The sequence below is a fragment of the Motacilla alba genome, chromosome 14, assembly GCF_015832195.1.
Source record: "Motacilla alba alba isolate MOTALB_02 chromosome 14, Motacilla_alba_V1.0_pri, whole genome shotgun sequence".
Taxonomy (NCBI): Eukaryota; Metazoa; Chordata; class Aves; order Passeriformes; family Motacillidae; genus Motacilla; species Motacilla alba.
The window spans coordinates 3,582,553-3,609,755 of record NC_052029.1 but is presented as its reverse complement, the minus strand read 5'-3'; the positions used below and the strand labels follow the sequence as shown (position 1 = coordinate 3,609,755).

General features: G+C 41.4%; 1 protein-coding gene across 16 annotated transcripts in view; it reads right to left on the bottom strand.

Annotated features, from left to right (window-relative positions):
• RBFOX1 (RNA binding fox-1 homolog 1) overlaps positions 1 to 27,203 on the bottom strand; it is a 1,167,310-nt gene that overhangs the window by 867,527 nt on the left and 272,580 nt on the right. For all 16 annotated transcript variants that reach the window (XM_038151507.1, XM_038151462.1, XM_038151474.1 and 13 more), the window contains exon 3: positions 20,910 to 20,942. In XM_038151507.1, coding sequence (XP_038007435.1) covers positions 20,910 to 20,942 — 33 coding nt within the window. The remainder of the gene's footprint in view (positions 1 to 20,909; positions 20,943 to 27,203) is intronic.

Below are 27,203 nucleotides of genomic sequence, written 5' to 3'. Positions count from 1 at the left end.
CATTATTAAGGAAATAAAAAATTTGTTTGTCTCCTGTGTAGATTTCCCTTATAAATCACAACAGCTTTAGCTGTGCTGGCTTTGATCTGAAGACCAGCTGAATTCAGCTGATTCTGAATGTATCAGGCCCCTGTCAGAATTATCTATGCAAACCTGGGTGACAAGAGGCTGAGAGAAGGCAATCACTTTTATACATTTTGTCACTTTGTCTGAATGACCTCTTCTTTAAAATATCCACTTAACCCTACATCCTGCTATTCTATACAACAGCTTTTCTTTTCATTGTGGCAAAAAATCTGTCCACCTGCTGCACTCAGAACTATATTCTTGTGAACTCTTTTTCTTCTAAGCCTCCATTTATATCCTTATGCAGAATAGAGATTGCCAGGTGATCCTGCAAACAATTAAAATTTAAGTGAATTTCCCAAAGATATTTCATTAGCATTAAAACAGGGCACCTCACAGATTTTCAAAGTGGACTTGCTCTTTGCTGTGTGAAGGAATTCATAATAGAATCCAGTCCTGCACAGACTCCTGATGAACTGAGCGAGTGAGGAGAGGCAGAGAGCAGTGACCTTGTGTGAGCCTCTGCCAGGCTCCGCACATCAAAGGCAGACCTGAGATTAGCTACAGCCACAACCAGATATCCCATGCACATTTCTGCTGGGATGCTTCCCAAAAAAGTCACTTGTAGGAAAATGAAGCATTCAGGAGTTGAAGGAGTGGGGCTGTGGAGCTCAAAGTGTCTCTAGGCTGGGTTGGGAGAGAGGAACAAGCCCTGGCAGAGCTGGCGCAGCACGGCCCAGGGAAGGGCTGGCACAGTGTCCTCACGGGGATCAGGGCTGGGGCTGCTGTGAAGAGCTCAGCTGGTGCAATGAACTCCAAAGGGAAGAATTTGGTGAGGCAGAACAATTATATTGTATTTTTAGATCTATATTTATATATACATGATGCCTTGGTGCAGCATTCACATTCTCTGAAAAATCCCTTTGCCCAGGATTTTTCTCCTGGGAAGCTGAGAAGCCCCAGAGAAAAGGAAAACAATTCTTCTCTCATTTGCTTCTCCTGTGCTGTGCTCATGTGGAATGTGCTTGGAGATTGTTCACCCACAGGTGATTGTTCCATTGGGTTCTGCTGTGAGTTGTTTTCACTCTTTGGCCAATCAGGGCCAAGCTGTGTCAGGGCTCTGGAGAGAGGCACGAGTTTTCATTATTATCTTTTTAGCATTCAGTAAGTATCCTTTCTGGATTCTTTAGTATAGTTTAATATAGTATTCTTTAATATAATATAGTATAATAAAATAATAAATCAGCCTTCTGAGAACATGGAGTCAGATTCATCGTTCCTGCCTTCATCGGGACATTTCCCAGCAATTACAATACCTTGGTGTTGAGAGTTATACCCTAATGCAGTGCAGCATCTGAAAAACATAAAAGCTAAAAACTTCAGGCACACAAACCCATATTCTAATCTAATACATATAATTCTATAACTCATTGTTCTGGAAGCATCTCAGTAAAACAGTCTTTTTCCTGCCCTCTACACAGCAATATTGCCTGGCCATGATTTTCAGGTGGAGCAGCCATGGAAGTGCAGTCTGTAGTGAGGATGCAGACCTCTACAAGCAGCCCCTTTCCACTCACAGGACACGTCTCTCTTCACTCTAGGTTTAGAGAAGTGAGAGAAGCTTTAAGGATTACATTATTCCCAAAAGATTTCACTGGGCTTTTTATAGTAGTTAAAAATAACTTTAAAATTGAGAACACTGAAGCAAAAATTCTGTGGTGAATTTTAAATTGAATTTTAACTAGCTGTGGATTATTGAAACATTTACTGAATAAAACACTGATTCTTGAATATGAACAGGTTTTTTTTTTTTTGTTCACTTAACTTGTTGCATAGTAAGAGGCAATATAACTGGAAGATAAAGAAATACTTTAGTTGCTTTTATTTATTTGTGTATTCCTTCCACAAGTTCCTGCTTGGTGTTCAACTTCTTGCCCCTTGTAGATTCATGAACATTTATGAAACATATCAAACACAAATGTCTGAATATTGGCTGTTATGAGGCTCAGTTCAGTGACTCAGGGGAAAGTGGCCTCCAGGTCCTTCCCCACAGAGCACTGCAAAGCAGAAAAATGCTAATCAATAATATGAATTATATTATTATTAATTATAATAATTACAATACTGGGTTATATTTATATAGCAGATAGAGCTTCTAATATGCAGGTTATCTTCGTTAACTTGTCCCTGATTTACAAGTGTTTATGAAAGAATGAGTGGAGAAAGGTGAAGTTTTGGGGGTTTTTTGTTTGTTTTGTTTTGTTTTTAAAGCAGGGCTGTAAAGGAGCTTCCAGCCTTCAGAACAGAAACTGGTTTCTGGCTCAAGTATAGCAAATTTTAGCACACAGAGATGGCTTTGGTTTTGAAGCCCCTTGGTGAGTTCCTCAGCCCCTCCAGGAGAAGCACACAGGACCCCTGTGGGAATGCCAGTGATGCAGCAGATCCTGCAGAGGGTGGCTCAGACGGAGCTGGAAATGCAGAGAGCTGCACTCACGCTGTAAATCCCTCCCTTCTGCTCCTGAACTGGTTGCACTGGGAAGCAATTGCATTGACTGGGAGCTCTCTGTGTCTGTAGAGCCTTTGCACTCGTGAGATGGAACCTCCAGGCACAGGCAGCACACAGCAGCACCAACCCCACAATGAGAACTCTGCTCCTCCAGGGCTCCAGCAAACACTGGGTGCATCAAACACCAAGGGCTGACACCATGGCCCTTCCCCCAGTGTGGGAATTAGAAAAACAGAAACTTCCCCAGATACAAGATTGATCTGCAATCTTAGAAAAGCTTGCATTGGTGTGAAAATAAAATACACAGACATTAAGCAGAAAAGTCATAAACTTATGTTTCTGTGGTTGTAAGTAAGAATATGCCTTAAGTAAATAAGAAACTGCATTAATAAGATGGTGAAGGGTTTATAATGTAGGGGTGTGGTTGTATAGAATAAGTTAAGAGTTTAAAATTTATAATAGAAGCATTTGTGTGCATGAGAGACAGAAGCCCATTAGACAAAAATATCTGCAGTGCAGCAAAATTAAGTAAAGGTGATAGGTCAGAAAAGCAAAATAAACTTTGTAGCAACTGTCCATTAAACTAGAAAATTTTATATTACCTTGTTATAAAGAACTTGTGACTACTCGAGCTATGGCCAACTGCCTGCTCTCATAGATCTCACACCCTCTGAGACTGATGTTCGCCTGAGTAATAAATCCTTCTTAGCCCAAAAGTAGTCCCATCTCTTCATTAATAGCAGCAATAATGATACCTCATCAGGCAGGATTTATTTTACTATCCCCCATCCCAAACCAGACTTTAAACACCAGCTAAAAAAGCTGGGTTCTCTAGCCTGGACTTGTTCTGCTGCTCCACTCTACCGTACCCATTTTATGTGTAGGAGAGCTTCATTCTAGAATTTTTCCACAAGTTTGAAAATAATATTTTTGGGTTTATTTGCAGAAAGAAATATTGAGGTTAATATTTGGTTAATGTATCTTCTTTCCTTTATTTATATGTATGTCCACCCCCTCAGTCACCCAGAAGTTGTGTTACATTGTGAATGATATAACTATTAAGAACCTACTTGCTTAACTTCCCTTTTCTTCTTTTTTTGGTGACATTTCTATTTCTTCCAAGAGCTGCCTGACGCTAATATTGTCAGTCCATACATGATGTGAATATTGGCATTCATTTTCCATGCTGTCACCCCAGCACCAGGCACCGTTTTAGTGCCCTGATCTGGTGACTAACTCTTTAAACCCTGGAGAAATAAAGACAAGCAGTGGGAAATACAGTCCTAGCAGGGATTCACAAGTGAACCTTTCTCGATGGAAAGAAACAAAATAACTTTACAAATGTTTTCATCATAATAATCCAAATCCTTATGAGTCACAGCAGAGGAAACTTGCCACAGATCCCTCTGAAATATTTACGACCCTTATCATTTTTTTGACCAAACAAATGGAGCCATGTTCTGAATCACCAACTTGCCTGGCTGTTACCAGGGAAATTTGCAAAGAGGGGGGAAAAAACCAACTGACAACTCTTTGGCTTGTTTAACTATTCAGATTTAACTATACCCATTCCCTCCCTGCATTATGCATGCAGCATTTCCACTAAGAGGCTGGCTGATTTCTGCTCTCTTTTCCACTCTTTTATGAGCAGCTTCCTTAGTCTAATTAAAGCAGAGAACCCAGCTGTCTTCCCCTCTGCTTCAGAGAGCTAAGGGAAGAACTCCAGGAAAATCACTCTTCAGGGACTCCACAGGGATAGCCAGGATCTAAGAAGTGGGAATTGAAATCTCAAGCCCCAGATTTCTGAGCTAAAAAGGAGCTACATTTGCAAGTTCTGTTAGGACCTGCTCCAAGCCCTGTGTTTCGGGGCAGCCACAGGCACGAGAGCAGGGTATTTAAAGGGAAGAAGTAAAAATATTGCATGTCCCACCTGACCTGACCCACAGCAGCAGGCACTGCCTGGTGAGAGTGGGGTGGGATGGGGCAGCTCCTCACAGCTGGTGCAGAACATGGCTCAGGCGTGGAGGGAACCTCCAGGGGCTTTTGTTCTTTGTGCTCCCCCTTTGCTCGTGCCAAAGGGGTCCCAGTGTTACTCAGGGCTGGGGTGATTAAGAACTGTGACACTTTCCAGGAAGGGACGGGGTGGCCACAAACCCACTCGCAGCTTAGAGATGGCACCTGAACCCAGGTTTGCCCTGAACAGGAATATAATCATCAGGCTTTTGTGGAACAGACCGAAATGCATTTCAACATTTCACTTCAACAGGGACAAATTCTATTTCACACCTTTGGCAGACTGGCTTCATCAAACATTTTTCTCCCCCAGGAAAGCTGGAAATGCTGTCTGTCTCTGGGAAATATCACAGTCCTGTTGCCTGTGCCTTTCCCTGTGACTGCCCATGTGAAAGACAAGCATCTGCCCAGCTGAGCCTGGCAAAGCTGAGCAGAAAGGGACGTGTGGGCTGACACCAGCATCTGCCAGCAAGCCCTGCACCATCTCAGGAGGGATGGATTGTCTCTGCAGCCTCCTGTCTTCTCAAGGACAGAGCTCAGGAGCAGAAGGGGACAGGGCTGGATGAGCCATGTCCCATTGCAGTGCCCAAGCCTCTCCACGAGGACAGGGAGCTTTGCCATCACTGCAGGATGAGGGAGCTCAAGGCAGGCAGCACCGGCAAAGTTCTGGCTTAACTAAAACTGGGATTTTGCTGCCCTCATCAGTTTACAGCCCTTGAAATTACCTGGCTTGCTTGTGCCTGAAGCTAACCCTCGAGATGAGCTTCCCCAAAGGTGTTGTAGCTCATTAAAAACTGCACTAAACAGTTGGCTGTGGATCTAGGAGAGGTGGCCTTGCTGCATGATTAAGAAAAGTAAAATGAACTACTGGAAACTGTATAGTCACTAATGAATTTCCTTTGAAAAGTCAGAGGTTAAATACAAATGTCAACAACAGGATTGCAAGCTGTCCTCAGTTTCATCAGTGAAATGGTCAGTGCAGGCAACTGACTCCAAAGATAAATATTTAGAATAAAAATAGAAAGGTCAGCCCAGAGAAATGCAGACTTTGCAAAGCCAATTAAATAAAACCCTCAGGATAGATTGTATAGTGATGATATCCCAGGACGGTCCTGTATTAAATCAGATCAATATAGGAATGTGCTTAAAACTGATTTTTGAGAGCTCCAAGCAATACACAATAGGGTAAGTTGCCTCTGAACACCATGAAAAGCAGATACTTCAGGTGAGTATGACAGAACAATGATTTCAATTTTCCAGTGCTAAAACCTCCCTGTCCTTGCGAGCAGCAAAATATTTGTATTAAAATTAACAGTGTTCCCTCAGTGGCACAGGGAAGTTGATACAAGAGGTCAGAATCAGTTAATTATTGAAAAGTTGTGTTTATGGGCTTAAAGAGATGTTTAGTTCTCACATTGCCATGTAGGAGCTGGATTATTGTCAGATAGAGCCCAGCAGATGATCTATTCCTCACAGACTATTCTTTTAAATACACTGGGTGCAAAACCGACCAAAACAAACTTCATATCATAGATTGGATTTTTCTTGGAAATGAGCTAGCCTAGTTAGGGAACTGCTAAAAAGCAGATTGTGCCTGGTGTGGAGGGGTGATGCTGACAAGTTGTGTATGTGTGACACGAGGATGTGCCATGTGCAGGGGGAATCTCGTCCACCCAGAAGTTCCATGAAATGAGGGATCATAAATATCTGCTGCTTTTAACCATGTGCATAGCACAAAGAATTATGCCCCAGTGCACCTCTCAGCTTCTGAGACCTTCACAGTTGGAACATTCCAGAGAAAGCTGAACATCCACCCTCAACTCATCAGTTATCAACACCACACTGCCTGCTCTGGATCAACAGGATTTGAATGAAAAGTCCTTCCCTAATCCTCCTCTTTGAAAGGAAAATATCTATGCATTTAAAACATCATCTGCCTCATTCCTTCACTCATCAGAAGAGCTTATCTGCAGCCCTAGACAAGTGAGAACATTCAAAGTTACGTGTGAAAAGCAAATGGGGAAAAGAAGAGTGATAAATTTGACAGTGGTCAACACGTTCAAAAGTTTGAATGAAACTCTGAATGGTGTAAAGATAAAACACACCCTCATTATGTAGTAAGCCAAAACAGTTTTCACAGTGATTTCATCTATTTAGTATTTTACATTCATAATTTAAAAGTGCCTACTAATGCATTTACCTGAGATGCGCTGTGACCACTAGGGGAATAAAGCTGCTCACTCCCATTTATACAGCTGAAACAACTTGCTTTCCTTATATTAAGGCAGGAGAATACAAAATTTGCAATATTTTCATGAAAAAATATGATTTGACTAAAAAACCAAACAGTTCTAAAAGAAAATGTACAATTAGAAGCCTCTACTATTTATTTACAGAGTAGTCTTCAAGTCACTGAACTGAAAACCCAACTAATTTTGACCTTAGATAAAAAAAATTTCTAAAGTTTAATGAAAAAGGAAGTCCACAGACCAGCTCATGTACACGGTCACCTTCTGTTTTTATGTCTTTGAAAGGCCTCAGCTTTGAGATCTACTTAGTTACTCATTCATCCAATTTTGAATTATTAAATGTGTTTTTGCTTTTCACAAATTGCCTCTAATCTACCCACCTCGGTTTTTTGTGAGAACTGAGGGAAGAATTGAGCTTGGCATTTTGATGAGCTCCCATTGCCAGCTCAGGAGAGGCATGGATCAGCCGTACCCAATTTATGGAATCTAAAAACTCTACTAAAATACACATAGAAAGTCACAGTGACTTGAAAGATCACTTTCTTCTTCCACAGGGGAAATCCCACAGAGACTTCAGGAGAAAAGCCCAACAATTGTGTTTGAGAAACAGAGCTGAAGCAGCAGAGGGTTATCCAGAATGGATAAGCAGAGCTTTTCTTCATTAGTAGTAAAGAAAAAAAGGTGGACAACCTAAAAATAGCCTGAAAAGCTGCCACAGAATTTTTTCACCACTCTACTGGTGGTGGGGGAAAAAAAGAAATGTCAATTTTTGACTACTTGAGGAGATTTTCCAAGACAAAAGACTTTTTTGCCCTCTTATCCCACTGCTTTTCCCAGGTGCCAAGGAAATTGTAAACAAAAGAAGACTAATAATGAGAGGGAAATCACTTCAGTGCAAAGTGGCATTCTGGAGGAAAAGGACTTCTGGAGTTCTTATTTCTTCCCCCAAGCAACAGCCCATTCTTACTTGGGCCATGATCTGCAGGGAAAACTATGATTGCAGCACTGGTAAAACATCACAAACAAGTCATTAAAACACCTCACAGACAAATCTTTTCTTCTCCAAGCGAAATAGAGAATGTTGGAGAATGACCACAATGAGAAGAAGTAGACTCATTTTCAAAGAAATTCTTTTCCATGTCATTCCCTGGCTGTGCCACCATTAACCTGGGAATGTTGGTATTTGCTTTTGTGAACTGCCTGACCTTTACCCACAGGCTGCTAGAGCCACTGTGCCCTTAGAAATGTCACCCAAAGTGCCAACAAATTCCAGCCCCTCTGTTCTGCACTGTGCACCAGCTGGCAGCCCTACAAGCACACAAGGATTTTTTTTTTCCCAAGAAGACAAACACCAGCAAACTGAATTACTGTGCTAACAGGAGCAAATAAAATTTATTTAGTAAAAGAATGCATAGTGAGATTATCTAATTAAAATTATTCAGATTTGCGTTGCACTGCCAGTGTTTTGAGGGAGGATAGCAGGTAGTACAGTATCTAGTCCCTGTGAATTTATTAGTGTTGAGCTTTAACCCTACAACTGTCAGCTCTGATTGGAAAAATTATGTTCAAGGTTTTGTAGCAAGAAGTGATTAAGTGCATTTACAAAGTGAGGACATCCGTTCCCAAGCTGCCTAACATCAATTAAAGGAGGCCAAATTAAATCGATGTTCTAATTCTACAAAATTAATGGTAACTTTTTTTTAATAGATGTAACAACATTTCCCTGAGGTCCTGTAATAAATTCTTATCACAGCAACTCATGTAGAAAGTAAATGGTTACCTATCCATGAAAATGCCATGTTTAAAACCAGTTATGGAAAGATGACAATGAGGTTCCTAATGGTTCCAGGGTTCTTCCAGGCATTTTATACTTGATTGAATGTTTGAGAGTTCTTTACTTTTGAACAGGAGGAAAACATGAAGGAAAAAACTTTCTTGTTTATTATGGAAGTACTAAATTTTTTTGCATTAGTTCATTTGAAATAGAGCATTCCTCTAAACTCATGGGATCAGGAGCTAATTAAGGTTACTTGTAATTACTTTTAATCAAAATGCAATCATATGTCATCACTTTATGTCATTCTGTAAAAGGCAAAAGGGATTTTTAAGTTTGTTTTGTTTGGGGGACTGGTTTGTTTGTTTGTTTCTGGTTTTAAGTGTTGGGTGACATAAACCAAACACTTCAATTTTCCATATCATCATTCCTGCTCAGGAGATGAAGAGGCTGGAGATATTTGAGATGCAGCTTTTCAACCTAGAAGCTGAGGTGAAGGCACCTGCTCCTTGTGACAGAGTGACACTGGCTGGGGGTGATAAGGAATTAGACACCCATCATCTGTGGGAGAGGCAGCTGAATTAATGGCTCTTATGGTTTCTAAACTGTCCCATTCTCTCTGCCATAATGCTTTTATAATTGTTAGAAAAGACACATTTGACTTCTCTCTCTGGCTCCTTTAATTTAGCATTTAAAGCATTAAGTACAGAGCCATAAACCAAAATTTCTGATAGTTACAGCCACATTCAGGAATATTTGTCACTGCCATTAACTCTTCTCCTTCTGGAGGATGTCTCCTAAAACACTGTCCTGAGCAGAACCATAGTGGAGCATATTATCTGTATTGCAATGAATAATTTATTAAAAGCTTAACAGAAACAGGATGAAATTACTCTGCCTGTTTGGTTCAGCTTTCTGTTCGTGTAAGTCTAGGCCTTAACCTGCTCCTGGGCTTCTCTTCTGAAAAGTACAACCAATATCCAATTTCATTCTTGTGTCCATGCAAGACAAACTAAAGTGATGAACATAGCTCAGCTCTTGAACACTGATTTTATAAATCCAGCACGCTCTCAGTATTGATTTAAAATGCAGTTTTGTAACACAGGTTTTGTAGTGATGCTTCAAAATTCATTAAACACCACAGATATTTCCTCCTAGAACATTATTCTGGTCTCCTGACAATTGGTGGCTTTACCAACATGTAATCATCTATGTTTATCTGGAGATGCCCTTGTGTTATTTGTCAGAATAAATCATCTAGAGCTCAAACACGATGCTGTTTTCAATTTCATGTTTTCAGAAGTCCTGCTGAATGTGAAGAGCTGTTCAGCTGGGAGCTGCTTTGCCTCCCCAGAGAAGTTACAGCAAAAGATATTCACTGAATCCAGAGCAGGAAAGAAATTCTTGTGTTATGTTTGAAGTGTAAGAATGCAAAGTCTGCATAAAAATGCAATCGAATTTAAAAGATTGAACTCTTTGAGCTTCTCTGGATGGTTTGGATCTATTCTGAATTCTTCAAATCCTACTCAGGACATTCACTATGTCCTCTGGGAACAAAGGGCACTAAGGAAGAAGGAAATGAGATACAGCAAGGAGAGCAATTTTCAAACCAACTGCTGGGAGTTACTCTGTGATAGAAACCCTGTGAAGATGATTCTGAAGCCTAGTCCCAAAATCATAAACTCCCAATCCAACAGACAATGTCCTTTAGTTAGAACACTTCAGTAATTCAGCAAATAATTCATCATATGCCAATAATTCATTATAAAGTGAATAAACCACTTCCACACTACAAGTAATTGAAACCTCTTAATCAGACCAGAAACTGAAATCATGTTTCAGTGGCAGAGAAATGTGGAACTGCTGGGGAAAAAGGTGCCTTAACAAGCAACTATACACCCCAGCTGCCTCTGTCATCTGCCATTCCCTAAGGTGGAAAATGCAGATCTTCCCTAAACAAAGGGGGCTTCCCCTGCAACAGACATGTTTTAATCATGACCTCTGAGAAAACTCAGGAAAAGGAAATATTTTGACTATGCCTTGTTGATCTTTCTTCCAAGTTGCCATTACTGGGGAGGAGAAAGGCTCTGTTTCACCCACTACTCCTCAGCTCCACACTTTCCTCCAGCACTCCAGAGTCTCTCCCAGGGCTGCTCCTCTCTTTTCTCCTCTGCAGTGCTGGGCAGCAGCGTCTCTCTTTTCTCCCCCTGAAGCAGCTACACCAGTACAGGTACTGCTGCTCACCTTCCCAGAGCCCAGCTTGTGCAAAGCAGGAGACTGAGAACAATGCTGATTTTCTCTTCCCCTATTACAGCAACATGAACATTTCTCCAAGCAACCACAGCAGTTTTAAATCGCCTCAAACCCTCCCTGGGTTTGTACAGAACACGTGTTTCCTAAACATGTTTGGTGGCTGTTAAACATAAATGGGAAAGCAAAATATTTTAGTACTTCACTCAAAAGGATGAACCAAACACACACTGCCCCCAAACACCCTCTCATAATTCTGGATATTTACCTTTGCAGTGAGTTTTGCTGCTAAGAAAATTGGTTTTTAAATGTACAATGGGAATGGGCAGCAGCACCCTTCCACAACTTCCTAATGAAGTCCCAACCCAAAATGCTGCTTGGCTCACAATTGCTTTACCTGTGAATAGATGTTGCCTATGAACATATATTTTTATAAACACAATATTTCCCCTAAACATAAACCCCTCATGCTCTCTAAGTGCTGCATTAATGTGTTTGTATTGATGGAAACATTTCCCTTTATCCTGCCATGGAGTTTATGGTTTGTTTGCTCAAACTCCTCACATTCCATTCAGAAGCTTTTCCCAAAATATCTCTTTTGCTCACTTTGGGCACAATGTTAAGCAGCAGTAAACGTTTAATTAATAAGAAATCCAATCTTTCCTGCATTTTTATATAGAAATTAAAGCTGTTGAAATAAGTATCGGATGGAAAGATATCTGGTTTTGACCAGACACTGCAGTCCCCAGGCTGAGACCTTTTTCTCTTTAAAAGTGACCTGTGGGGACTGATTATTAACAATTTAAACTCCTCTTTCTCTCCCTCAGCCTCTGCCACCTCCTACCTAAATTGAGATCACATTCACTGCTCCTAAAACCTGGCACAGTTCCATTAAGGCCCAGCTCCATTAAAGTTTATGAAGCTCTGCCAATTTCCATGGCAGAGAATTTGGCCTGTGGGTTGTTTAAAGGTTATAAGCCTTGCCTGCAAATACTACAATTCCATGTGGAATTCAGCTACTCTTTAATTTTTACAGCTGCCCATGTCAGCCAAAAGGTCTTGTCTTTAGACTCTGAGTGAAACTGAACAATGAAATTCTTAACCGCATTCCAGTATTGTTACAGGCTCTTAAGAAGAGAATTTTTATCACATTAATTTACATTGTACTTATGAAATTTCATCTTTTGCTCTTGCTGGTGTAAATTTTTGTTCCGCATCAAGAGAAAAAAAACCCTTTTTTTTTCACCAATTATAGAAATAAAATAAAAGGCAGAAGTTTATTCACTCTACATTTTACTAACAGTATTTCCAGTATAGGTTTTTAGCGTAAGAACTGAATAACCACCTGTACTCCTGCTCATCTGGTTTACAATAATTAATCAAAGGAATGAGAACAGTCCCCAAACAAATTTCACTAGGCCTGAGGATGGAAGAAAACCTTGGTAAGAATCAGAAAAAAAGGTACTTTGAAATGTCTGGCTCCTTATTTTAAACAGCTAATAGTGAATACGAATGTACTTTCAGCTAAAACTTCATTTTGATGTTTTTCTATAAGTACACTTCTTTTGTTAACAATGTACTTCATAAACATGACAATTGTTGCCCATGATTTTTCCCAGCACACAGCCAAGGAATACATCCAATTTTAATGGGAAGAGCATGCAAAGGCCTTCTGAATGTTAGTCCTTGCAGAAGGAAGAGATTTATCTTCAAACAAAGATCTACTTAAATATGTTTGTGACAGCTGAGGAATTTATCTCCAATTCTTTTTGCCTGTGGTGTGCCACATTGCTATTTTCCCCATAGCAGCATGCAAGAAGCAAACTAAGATGTCATATACATAATACAGAGATAAAAAATGACCCTATTTCCATGTCCATGTGATAAATGGAATGAAAGTTCAGTGAACACATATTTGCACATTAATTGAACTGCATGATTCTGTCCTGTTCAATCAAGTCACTACTCTGTGTACCACAGGAAATTTTTCCCCAAGAACCATTAAACCAACTTTATTGCTTAAACACATACACATTTTTACCTATTTATCTTCCTGCCTTGCCAAGATAGAAGAAAAAAGTTACCTCTGCATATTCACATGATTGAAAACACATACACAGGAATTTATATATTACTACATCACATCACTGAAATGAGAATCTGAACTAAGTGTTGCTGCTCACTGTAATAATCAGAAAACAAAGGTATTTGATCAACTTTCTTCACCTATAAATATTTAGGAGACATTTGGGCTTTGAGAATATTAAGTTTTCCATCAGAAATAAGTTTCCTTTAGCTGATTTAATCATCAAGATCAATATGGCCCATCTAGAGCTGTGACAGTGAAAACTGTCTCCTGAAATCCACAACTGAGGACTGACAGAGGTGTGATTAATGCAGCACCTTTAAAACCTTCATCAAAACACATCCAGGTTCTCCCACAGGCAGGGAAAACTTACAGCATTCAGCAAGAGGATATGGAAGGGAAGTACGAAGCAGAATCAATAAACAAAGTGCACTTTCAAGTCAATACCAACCCTTTAGTGAGACAAGCTTATATTCTCTTCCGTCACCATCGAATTCCTGATGCACTTTACTGAAACCCATTCTGGAGACACATGGCCACGAAATGTGTGTGTTTATGCACACACCTACAGAAAAGGCAAGAAGGATAGCTCACAGCTATTTCAGTCATTATTAAATCTCATCTTCTTCAGACGCCTCCTAGGAGCCCTGTCCAAATAGATTTGGGCAGGGCAGGGGGGGTGCTGGTGGGGATGGAATCTTTAGATCCTTGGGAGAGTTTCAGGCTCAGTGGTTGGATCCAATCAGTCACATCAGGGCTGGGGAGCTCTGGGTCCAACATTTCCCCTGCAGGAGCTCACTCTGCAAAGGGCAGGGACACCCAACACAACACCAGCCTTGGGTGCACCCTGTCTGTGAGCAGCCTTGGAGCCACGACCAAAGGCACTGGGCAGCCTCTGGGTGACAGAAGGACATAAGAGAAGCCTGTGGAAACTTCACAAAGCAGACCTCAAAAGAAAGACAGAGGCTCAAAAAAACCAACCAAACAACAACAAAAAAAAGCCTAAAAAACAAAACCAAAACAAGCAAATAAGAAAAAATCAAACAAAACAAAGAAAAAAAATAAAAACCAAACCAACCAACCAACCAAAAAATCCAAACCAAAACCAAGCAACCAAACCTCCAAAACCCCAAGCCCAGTTAAAAGACTGCAGACGTAGAGACTTTATTGGGTAAGGTTGTGCAACTATGAATGGAGCAAATGGAGGTAACTGAATTAGGCCATGGACCATTTTTCATACATATATTAAAAAAATATTCCAAGTCTAAAGCCCGTGCAGGCAATAGAATCTCAGCAACCAGAGGCACACATGAGAACCTCCATGGTATCACAGCCATAAAGATTTCAGCCAACAAATATCCTGCCCTTGTTTTGTGATCCCTGTTCTAGGAGCACCATGACACACCTGGGCACTCTTCAGGCTGTGCTGGGACACCTCAAAAAGCACCTTTTTAAAAGCCTACAAGACCCAAGCTTTTGTCACTTGAACTGAGTAAAGGTAATTTATGTGTCCAAGTCCTTGCCAAACTGGATGACAATTAAAGTCTAGTACTTATTTAAAGAAATACAAAATGAAAGCTCAAGTTCCAATCATATATATATTATAAATGCTCTATTCAATAATAGATAAGCAGTAAATTAGACAACTGGTTGTGTTTAAACTGATGAATTGCATGATTCAATCTATCTGGGGGTTTATGAAAGTTTGTAATTTCCATTCATTATCTTTTGTTGAACTCCTTGCTTTTCAGTGGTAGAAGCTTCTGCTTCCATGAGTAAAGTAGTCCCCAAACCATAAATTATATCCTACAGTTTTGACATCATTTATTTTCATACCATTATACATGCCAACCTTTTGACTACTCAAGATCAAAAGAGTTGCTCTCCAGGCTCATATTTCACTATAGCTCTCATATTTTATGCAGCAAATTAGGTTTTACAGTAGCAGCTACAGCAAGACTGTCTCTCACACTGCACAGCTTAAAATTACTGCACAGGATTTCAGAGGGAAGGAGCACAATCCTAGAAATTCATGCTCAAGTTAAAAATGGATATGAAAACTTTGTATAATTCTTCTCCATCCATTTTGTGTAGTCCTTTTACATCCATATGTAGCTAATGTGGTTAAACCTCAAAACTATAAAAAGGAAGTCAGGATTCTGCCTTTGGTAATAAAAGTTGGAGGGGAATCCATCAAATCCTGATGAAGGCAGGTATTTGGTGTGTTCAGGGGGGGCTGCACCCCAGGCACAACCGAGGGTCACCCTCCAGGCACACGCTGCCATGAATTTCCTGCCTGCCACGTTTGCAATGTCCATATTAACTTGTCAGGATAATTGCTCCAGCTGGGAGCTCCCATCACTGCCAATCAAGGGTTTATTGGGGATCTGAAGACACAGAAGGTGCTCAGCAGGATTTATATGGGACACTGAGTTACCCAGAGACACCTTGCACTGGGAGTTCAGACCCTTAATCAGCTTGCATGATTGAAAAATACTTTTTAGTGGAAATAACTGAAGGCACAACATCAAAATCCCAACTTCTGCACAGTTACAACTGTTCAGTTCTAAGAGCTTGAAAATTAAAAATGCTTTTCATTTATAAGTCTTGATTTTGCACCTGAAATTATAAATATTCTTAGTTATATTATGCAGAATTATGGCACCATGGCAATGATCTTTTTAAGAAAAAGTACTGGTACCTATTTATACACAATTTGTGACAGCTTGATTTAGCCAAATCTAAAGTGATTTCAACAGACCAAGCAAAAATTACAATCTTATTGCCATAATTATCCTTTTCATAAATTCTGAAGTCTCACTACAAGCTACAGAGATTTAAAACACCTTAAAATAATCAAAATTATGACTATAAGGAAAGCTTTAAGCTATACTCCTATAGGTATGTCATTTTCTTTAAAAGCAAGTATTTTCTTCCTAAGGATCCTAAAGATAGGAACTTAAAAAAAATACCAATACCAGATTCTTTATTAGTCATCATGATTGATCACTCCATGCCTCAATCCACTTGGAGGGAAGAAGGAATACAGAGTTGGATGAGATTAACAATGCACAGTTTCAGGCAAAATCTGTGGCTGATGCAAAGTATTGATGCACCAGAACAGGGAGAAGCTGTAATCCACTCACTCATCCTGAAAAACAACCTGAAAATTGAAATGGAAATGTCTCCTGTCCTGAGCACACACGTCCCCTGCAGTGATGGCACACGAGGTCCTTGCATGTTAAGTGTGCTGGGGAGAATAAAGTAGGGCAGGGAGGGGAGGGAGGCTGAACGACATGTTTTTATCTGCCATGGGCTTTTAATACAGCACCTGCAATTTACCCTGACAGCATCCAGCCAAGCAGTCATCTCTCCCCAGATAAAGTTCCCACTGATATCATAGTTTTCCCATAGAAATCAATCAGACAGGATTTAAAAATTCCTCATGAGCTAGCAGGAACAGAAAGAATTATAAGTCTAGCAGGAACAGAGCACACTGCAAAGCACCAAAGCAGTCACCGTAGGACAATATTGGTGGAGGCATATTTCCTGAGCAGGCTCTGCTATCTGTTTACACACACATCTCACTGCCTCCTTTTCCAAAAGGAATTAGTTCACCTTGGCATCAGGAGCAGGCAGCAGAAGCAGGTATGGTCCTGCTGGCAGTGAGACCCCAGCTCTGCTGCTGCCTCACCACAAGATTCCTTCATTTCTCTTGTTCTGCATCACCTCCAGAGTGTGTCAGGCACTGGGCAGAGTGTGCAGCACAGCCTGATGGGCTGGAGGCCCCCAGGAGCAGCGCAAGGCAAGCAGACAATAATATCAGCCAGCACAAACCCTTCACAGAATCACAGAATGACCAGCTTGGAAGAGACCTTCAAGATCATCGAGTCCAACCCAGCCCCAGCACCTCAACTAAACCCTGGCACCCAGTGCCACATGCAGGCTTTGTTAAACACACCCAGGGATGGGGACTCCACCACCTCCCTGGGCAGCCATTCCAGAACTTTATCACTCTTTCTGTAAAAAACTTGTTCCTAATATCCAACCTGTATTTCCCTTGGCACAGCTTGAGACTGTGTCCTCTGGTTCTGTCAGTGTTGCCTGGAGAAAGAGACCAACCCCATCTGGGCACAAACACCTTTCAGGAATTGTAGAGAGTGATAAGGTCACCCCTGAGTCTCCATTTCTCCAGGCTGAGCACCCCCAGCTCCCTCACACCACCTCCGTGGTGGCTTTCAGGCCGTGTCTGCCATGGACGCCTTGCACGCGCCTCACCCTCATTACTCATGCAAACACATTTCCTGCCCAAAGACAGGGTTTTCATACACATTGGACAGATCAAAAACAAGTGGAATTGCCTGTCCTGCCAAAGGATTCTCCTTCTCTCTCCACCCCACCCAGGGAGCAGCAGAGGGTGGAAGGGCATCCATTTGCTGGCCTTTTCTGAACATGCTGCTCCCCAGGCCTGACCTGTTCCTGCCACATCAGGGATGTGGGGGGCTTCACAGTGACATTTCCTGCTCATCAAGGACCTGATGGATCATTGGATAAATCAGGCACACTTTTGTTATCATTAGAGCCATATTCTCCTTATTATTCTGAGGTTTCCTGTAAACTATGATTTAACAACCTCCTTGGGCTTTGAGCTGATTTTGATTCCATTTTATTGAGACATTGGCATCCTTTTCTTTATGAGAGTAAAAAATAGGCTGCCTTGACATTCTTCCCATTAAAGCAGGCAGAGAGCTAACACACAGTTATGCTGAACTTGTATTTCAATCAGGCATGACCTCTCACTTCTCACAAGAAGGCCTTGAACTTCACTGTATCATTTATTCAAATATTGCAGCGGAAAAGAGGAATCACAACAAGCTTTCTCTGTTCTATTTTGGTAACACCATTTGTTTCAAAAAAAGGAAAAGAAATTATGCTTTGCCTAACATAAAGATCATTTATTCTCACTGCTAATTAGATGGAAGAACTCTCTGGAAAGTCAAATAGTTTGCTGAATGAGACATCTTTTCATGGGGAAAAATGTACATAAAAAAACAATAAAAGGACTAGATGCCATATACCTGTAATAGATAAAGTTAACAGAATGGAAAAAAGGCATTCCTCAAACTGTTGTTCCAGCAAATTACATGAAAACTTATTTTACTGTGTGTTATGGGAATTGCTACAGTGTACAGCAATTTGAGACTGATCTCAGGCCCATTTTGTAATAGTATTAAGAGAATTTGTTATGGGTTTGAACAAGAAATCAGAGTAAGCTGTGATAAAATCTTTGTGTTTGACTACCTATGCGTAAGTTATTCCTTTTCAAGATGCCTCTAACTTGCATATTTACAAGACTATGACCCTAACAGACAGAGTGTGGGTAGATTTGGCAATTATTTTTGGAAGGCTTTGCTGCCTATAGCTTTGACTCTGTCACTATTTGTTGTCTCTTTGTGTTAAATGATGGAAGGAAGGTCCTGGGATCACTTGACAGCTTCCTCTAGATGTTCTCATCTCTGTGGTGCTATGTGGCACCAGCATGAAAAAGCCCAGCTGGTTTGTATCTTCCTAAAACATTCAGTAGCTGCACAAAGACCCTAAGTTTTCATCCAGACTTCATACAAAATTTAGTAAGGGAACACAGCAGTGTCACCTAAGAACAAAGAAAAAGGAATAAACAAATTTCAAGACTACTCAGATCAACAGTTTGAGAGCAACCAAGTAGAGGCTCTGATAAAAGATATTGGAAAACAAACCTAAGTGCTTTTTTATTCAAAAGCAGAGCAGAAAGCTTCCACACAAGCACTCCAGGAGCAAACAGCAGAGGAGCTCTAATGAGACAAGACCTGACACGAAGGTGAACCAGAACAAGGGGTTTTGGGGCTGTATCTTCCTCAGAACTGTTCATGAAGACCCAAAGGTAAAGCGAAATCAAATCAAATCAAATCAGGCAAAACACAGGGCCACTATTCTCAAAGCTGAGGAAATGTCCTGTGTGTCCTGTCATCCTCACAGTTATGTCAGGCCTCAAAACCCCACTAGAACTGTAGTGCTGTGCCTGTGTGGCTTTCAGGAAGAAATTTTGGGAAGTCTGCCATTATGTCAAAGGAATCGTTTCCTGAGCTGAAAATCCATCAACCAGTTCTGCATGCCTGTTATCTTTTTATTTGCTATTTTATGTGAGTTACTCCATTGAACTCAGTCAGACTATTTCCCAACAACATTAATGCCCTCATTAAGGAAAATATTTAATTACCCTTTACCTCCAATTAGGATTTGCCCTGTATTGGGGAACTGTGGCAATCCTTCCAAGTACTTTCATGAATGGGAGAAACAGCATCCAACCACAACCTCTCAAACACAGATCTGAGCCTACAAAGTCAGCAGCCCCACAGGCTGGGGCACAAACCTCAGCTGGTGAGCTCTTAAAAAACAACCAAATGTGTTAACTCAAGGTTTTGGAATCAATAGAGCACCAACAAACAAATCAATTCAACTGGCCAATGCAGAAACTTGCAATATTCCCAGAATTTTACACACAAGAGAGAAGAATGTACATGAGAACATTTGACAAATAAATAAGAAAACAGACTGTATAGAAGGCAGCAGAGTCAATAGCAGTACCCGCACAGTGACAAATCTCAGCCCCCAAAATCCCATTACAAAACAAGAAACTGAAAATGACTATCAGTGGGCTCTTGATAGAACAGCACCAAACATTTGAACAGTCCAACAGTGAAAAAATAGATACAAATCCTACTCCTGAAACTCCCTGAGACAAGCCAAGTATGCAATTGAATCAGACCAGCTAAATTGAACACTGATATTACAGTCTCAATCTAAATAAAAATGAATGATCTCATTCTTTTGCAGTATGCAAGTGAACTCGCGTTCCTGTTCTTTGAAGTAACTAGCACAGTTTATCTATTCTCTTTAATAATGCAATTTAATTTACCAAAGGTTCATATTAAAAATTTATCCAGCAGTTAGAGTCACCTACACATTTTGTCACAGTTAAACATTAGCTTTGGAGCACACCACAAATTCCCTACTGTGAGTCTGAGGAGGGTTTCACAGAGGAACACTCTGAGCTTCCAAGTGACGTTACAAATAAATGACTCAGGCACTGTGCACCAAATTAAGATATCTGCCAGTCATCACAAGTGCAGTGACTTGTTCAGGAGCACTGCTCAGGAGAGGCAAATGCAGTCCAACACGTCTGTGCTCACAAAGGACTGCCCCTTCTATTCAGCAGTTGGTTACTCCAAACACACTCCAACAATCAGGATATTTTCGCCTCTAAGAACACCTCCACACCATTCAGAAACAGTCACACATCAGGAGGAAAGCTGACAAAATAAATGTGAGTCCAAAAGGATCAAGCTAACCTGCAGCGATGTCAAGCACCTAACGCACGACGCTGCCGACGGCACTCCAGAATTCAGTGAGAACTCAGCTCGGCACAAAACCCAGCTGCTCTTCCATGCTCCAGCCCGTTCCAGCAGCTCATGGCATATGGTGCAAGAAGAGTGAGGCAAAGCAGCTGTGGAGGTGCACAGAACACGTGCCAAGCCCAGAACCTCCTCTGCAGCAGGTACAAGCCTGCTTGGCTGAGGAGCAAAGGAGAAAAAGGGAAGGGCACAGGGCAAGGTCAGCTTGCACCTTCTGGGGATGGGAAATAAAACACACACTGAACAAACCTCTGAATTGTGTGGTTTAATGCCATGGAAACCTTCAGAAAGACATGCACAATGGCAAGACTTTCCTAGAAGGGCTTTATGAGCTTAAATACTGTTATACCATGACCAGATTTCCAAAGATTGGCTCGTTAAGCCTGAGAAGCAGCACAAATGCCATCCTGCAGTAACTTAAACTTTCACCCCAAAACTGTAAGCAAGCTGGCCCCTCTATCAGAAGCACAGAGAGCTATTTAACATTCCACCAGTATAAGACAGAATTTCCTACCTCAGCTTTGCTGGCATCCAGCGATGTCAAAACCTGAAAATTACAGGAGAAATGCATTAGTATTGATCCAACAAAACAGGAGTGGGATTAATTGGCTTTTGAGGTAACTGACATCAATTGGTTCTGATGGCTTGAGGGAACAGAACTGAAGAGAACTGTCTTTCACACTGAGACTCTTCACCTCTCATGCACATCAGAAGGCAGAACCAGGCATAAATTAAAACAGTAAAATTCAGGAATATAAGGTAAAAACACAGGAAATACACCAAAAGAGAACTGGGAAAATATGTTCCTATTTTTACTAATTTTTAATTTGTTGATGATAAGCAATCCAACCATAAACTTTCCAACCCATACACAATTCCCAGGACATTCTCTGAAAAGAGTTCAGTTCCACAGTGGTAGAAGCAACACAGTCTGAAGGCCACATTCCATGTGGAGTAGGACAAAGGAAGTTTTGCCAGATCCCTCTCACTAGGGACAGTCTGCTGGGCACAGGTGCCCAGGGTTTGGACACCAGGGAGCTCCAGGGCTGACTTCCAGCAGCCAAAGCTGCCCTGAAGCACAAACATCGATGAGTTCTCTGCCGCTCAAGGGTTACACTGAGCTCAGTTCAGGTCAGTGTCCAACACCAGGGAGATACAAAGTCAACTGCTATGAAAAACTGCACAAAATCCACTGCTGGCAACAGAGAGAAATTCATCATTTATAGCAACTGAAACATTTTATCATTTAAAGCAACTGAAACATTTTAAGACACATACACACTGCCATAGGTCAAACAACAGACACAAAGTTAATAAGCTCATATTAGACTCTGAAGGCTGTTTAACCATGTTGTAAGACAAAAATCTTTGTTAGAACTTTATGTCCCTATATTGTCACCACTGTACTAGGTTGAAAAGCCCTTAATAGTCTCCTCACAAATTCCAGCCTGACACCTAGCTATAATTCTGTCTCCAGGAGAATAGATCTTCCTTTATACTGGTGTTAATCATCACTTCTAAAGGACATCCCCAGTTCTCCCAAGCTCCAAGGAGCAGGAGGAGGAGCGCCCAGCCATGACCCTGGCTGAGGGAAGGTGGAAGAGAGCACAGTTTATTGAACAGAGCTCAGCCTGCACTGCAAAGGAGACAATTTGTGTGCAGAGCTGCTGTTCAATGGAAGACATCTGTGGATTCATCAAAAACTTATTCCAGAGGAATTTAGGAGTGGAAATGAACTCCTGTCACATCAAAACAAGGCACCTGCAATCACAAACTGTTATTTAATTTAACCTGATTCAAACCAGGTTCAGCTCTATTTGAAATGTGGATCTTTGTCACTAATGGGATTTTTGAAGCTGTTCAAGAATTTCTCTCACACAAGCAGAACTGACCTTATTTAAATTCTATTTATTTACAAACAACCTATTGCCTTTTTTGTTGTTGTTGTTGTTCCTCTTCATCAATTTTTTTGATGTAAGAAGTTATTTTTCCTTTCCAAAATAAACCATACAAAAAGCCATCCCATCCATTCCCTGCTGCCATTCCCTTTGGTCACTCTGGTAGCATCCCCTCAAAAAAAGGTCCTTCTACTGATAGACTCCTAGAGTTACACTCCACTTATATCAATTCAATTACATCTTTCTTGGAGGCAAATGACTAAAAGCACATATTGTAGAGGATATACCAAAAACCTGTCTTAAACCGCCAGAATTTGGAGTGGAGCTTCCTGAAACTGCCATAAATCCTGCTCTAAACCTTCTGTCAAAGGTGCCTATCTTCTCCCTCTATCAGCTTTGCAAGAGATGTGAATAGGACTGAACAACGTGACTATTCCAGCCAGGACTCACTAATGCCTTGCAAGGCAATTACTCTTCTGTTTTAATAATTCACCTTACGTGTCCAAAGACTGTATTTCTCTTTTATATTTTTGTACCTTCCTGGTGCTTTACAGTCACCCAATGGTCAGCTGGACCACTGGACGTATTATATCCCTATTTTTCTTCTCCAAGTTATTGTCTGATAAATCCCTGCTCAGCAGTTGAATTCCAGTTAGTTCTTAGAAGCATGACCTTTTCCTCGCTATTACTAACATTAATTCACTTTTATTTCAGTCTGCAAGCCCATCCATCTCTTCCTGGATAACACACTCTGTGTTAGCAATTCCTCCCAGCTTTACATTTTTATCAAATTCCATTAGCACATTCTTAGGCCAAGCATACTAATGAAAAATTATCAAACAAAATGACAAATAACACAGTGACACTGCAAAGAGAGGAGCTTTCTGTCGAGCAGTGCAGCAGCAGCTGACCCTGGTAGAGCAGGTCAGGGTGCCAGGCTGTCACAGCAGAGTTATCCTGCTGAAAACTGCAGCAGCCAGAGCTACACAGCTGAGAGAACATCTGCACCCAGGCTGGACACAGGGACACAAACATACCCTGAGTTATTCTGGGAACTCTGCAAAATGATCCTCACACCAGAGGGATTGTGATCTTTGACAGTATACTCACCACTACACCAACGGAGACAAAGATGGAGTGTTTCTACTTAAAACAATGGCATTCCTCAAGCTAATGTTTAATTAATAAACACTAAAACATATTCATTTAATATTAAGGGTCAAATAAAACTCATTAAATGAATGGGCTGACTATTGTTAGTCTGTGGAGACTTGACGATTACCTAAAAGTTTTAGCAGTGATTTTTATTTAAGTTTATGTGTCTTAACACAGTGAATTATCCTTCTATCTGTATGACTGATTTCTTCCTCCCCCTCACTCCTACCCCCCTGTTCCTGAAACTTGTAATTTCTAGCCCAGAGCTGCATCTCCTGTCACCTTTGAGGAGCAGTGAATGAAGACACGGGAGCAGTGTAATGGGTACGACAAAGAACTGCAGTTCCAAGCCAGCCTTTGCTGAGGCTTTTGAGGAAGTGTCTGTGTGTCACAGTGTGATCACTCAATTAAATCCTCTGAGAAGGCACTGCCAACGCTCAAGCTCCTTAGGCAGAGCTAAGATCTGCAGCCAAGCCACCCGAGACACAAAGCCAATTTATTCACCCCCACCCCAGGCAATCCTGGGTCAGAGGCACCTGGAGTGATGTGTCCACGATAAGCTAATTATTGCAGAAGGTGGGAATGGGCAGAGCCCAGGGAGGAGCAGAGAGGAGAGCTGGGCTGCAGACAAGGTGTGGCATCGTTAGCTCACCTCATTCCCCTTGGCAGATGCCCTTCTGCAATAATCCACAGCTCTGCCCCACAACTCCTGTGAGGGATCATCATTTTCTCTCCCCTGCTGTTCCCCCCATGACATTTGATGCCCTAGTTGAAACCACAGCAATTTCACCAGGAGGAATTATGGCTCAGGTGAGGGATCCTTGTCTCTCTCACCATAATCCTTCTGTGACATAACAAAACCCTGGGTTTATGTCACTTTCCCAAGCAAAAGGCAATTTATTCTTCTTGTGCTACAAGCTAGACATGACACAGAAAACATCTTTAAAAATGGCTTTTTTGCTGTTTCTGGAAGTTGTGCTCAATGCAGAACTTCCCATTCTACATGAGGAATCCTGCAAATACTGACAAAGTCATAGACATGCTGATGACACTGCAAAAAGAGTCTTTTAAACTATGTTTACTGCTTTTAGCATTTAGCAAGGTCTTATCTTGAAATGCATGCATAGTTCCTCTCTGCAGAATGAGCAGAGGACAATATTTGCCATTCTAAACCAGGAAGCAAATGGCTGCTATTTGTTGCATATCTCAGGACAACACCTTACCAAAAAGAAATGAAGGAAACAGTCTTAAGCACAGCAAGCTCCTCAAACATGAGAATGGACAGCTCATTTAGTATCAATTTTGTATTAAAAGTACAAGAAATTCCTTGTATCAAAGTTCAAAGAAAAAAAAACAAGCAGGGAAAAAAACTGCAAGGTACATGTTTTGAGCCAGGATTCTCAACTATCCTGTGCCTGAAGGTGAGTGATAATTTCACTGAAGTGTCCCATTTTACCCACTCCAATGTGAAGCCATTTTTCTGTCACTGATTTTTCTAAAAAAGATATTTTCTTAATTTTTTTTTCACTTTCCCGCATCAATCTGAATCCTGCACAGTTAAAAAAAATAAAACTAGTCCGTTTTTATCTTTAATATCTTTCCCCCTTCCCAGATTCCTATGGAACAAGGGAAAGGCTTGGAAAAAAATGAGGCCAGGACTGGAAAAAAAATATGCTGCAAATAAACATTTAAAATGAGCTAAAGAAAACAATCTTTGGCTATTTGAACTTTAGAAACTTGTTTGGAATATCAGGCATAGAGGATTTTAAACTTGAAGAAAAGATATATACCTAGAAATAGTAATCTAGAAATAGTATTAATGGAATTGGAATTGTTAATGCCAAGACAGAACTAATTTTATGTCTAAAAAAGAAATATATATCTAACAGACAGACAGTCCTGGAGAGCAACACCTCCACTGCTTAACCACTCTTGAACCTGCTGCAGTAACACCCTGCAAGGGAACTCAGCAAGACTTGCACTGGTGAGATCAGGGGCAGAGACTTGACAAGGTCCTGTGCACGTCCTGGCATTTCTCTAAACAAATGTGAAATTTTACCTTTAAAGTTTGCCTCACTGAGCTCAGGCAGTATTAAAAAATCACAATTTGATAATCACTGTGCTGCAACCTTTTATTAAACTGGGACTCCAGCTGTGGGTCAGGAGGGATGGGAGATTGATTGCCCACTGGCTTTTCCCAGTTTTTGTCTGCCTGGAGCAGTCACCAGCCTGGCTCCTCTGGGTTCAGAGCAGATTTCTGATTATGGCTCCCAGTCCACGCCACTGAGCAGAACCTGAGCTGCTGGAGCTGTTTCATGGCAGTGTCCTGGGTTGTAAGATGTGCCTGGGGGTGTGTATTCTGTTCTCATCTGGCAGAGCTGGGGCAGTTCTCTGCTGTCCATGGGGCAGGTTTCTTTACCTCTCCCACAACCCATCCTCCCTCCAGGAGATCTCTGCTGTCCATGGCCACTGAGTGTCCCTGCATGGCTGATCAAATTCCATCATCCCATGGGAGATGCTCTGCCCAGGGCAGGAGCCAAGCATTCCTACCTGGATAGAACCTGACCCTGGGAACAGCACAGCAGCCTTTGCCCCCTGCATTCCCAGAGGAGCAGCTTTCTTCTCACTGCATTCCCAGAGGAGCAGCTTTCTTCTCACTGCATTCCCAGAGGAGCAGCTTTCTCCTCCCCTGCATTCCCAGAGGAGCAGCTTTCTCCTCCCCTGCATTCCCAGAGGAGCAGCTTTCTCCTCCCCTGCATTCCCAGAGGAGCAGCTTTCTCCTGCCCTGCATTCCCAGAGGAGCAGCTTTCTTTTCACTGCATTCCCAGAGGGAGAGCAGGCCCATCTCCAGCAGCCCTGGAGCTTCAGGGGAAAACTCCAGCCTTGTCCAAGATCCCTGCTCCAGCAGAACCACAGCTGGCCCTGCAGGAGGGCTGAGCCACCATGGAATGGGACTGTGCCACCACCCTGAGCCACAGGGGGTCAGCTCCTCTTCTGACTCTGGCAGGGTTGTTTTGTATTACTGCATTTTTATTTTCTTCCCTAGTAAAGAACTGTTATTCTTACTCCCATATGTTTGCCTGAGAGCCCCTTAATTTTAAAATTATAACAATTTGGAGGGAAGGTTTTACATTTTCCATTTCAGGGCAGGCTCCTGCCTTCCTTAGCAGACACCTCTCTGTTCAAACCAAGACATACAGGGTGCAAAGAAACCAGCCTTGTGCCGAGTGTTCCTCACTAGCTCTGACTCCATGATGTGAACAATTACCTGTAATCTCACTGCTTCACTGTGATAAACAACAGCAGGGGAACAGGAGAAAGAAAAAAGATAAAACCAAACCAACCAACAAGCCTTTAGGAATATTGCAATGTACTGTCTGGCACTTCAGTGTTGACACAATTAGAAAAATAAGCCAAACCATATTGTAATATTTCCCTTCCTAAAGCACTGTGCCTTTGAAACATGGAATTCTAATGCATCTTGCCAAATTTAGTGAAGTAATCATGATAAATATAGCTATAAATCTAAATCATTCTTTAAATGTATTTAAATCTCTCTATCAAAAGCATAGAAAAATATGCATGCAAGAGAGATCACCTTCCTGCTAAGGCAGTTCTTGCCAATTCATCAGTTTTCATTCACCCCCTTCTTGGTTTTTAAAAGCAATTCTGCAAAGTGAAGCAAAATGAACTTTTACATCCCCACTCTTTCCTAAGACTACCAAGAAGCCCTACGTGACCCTTTATAAACCTAA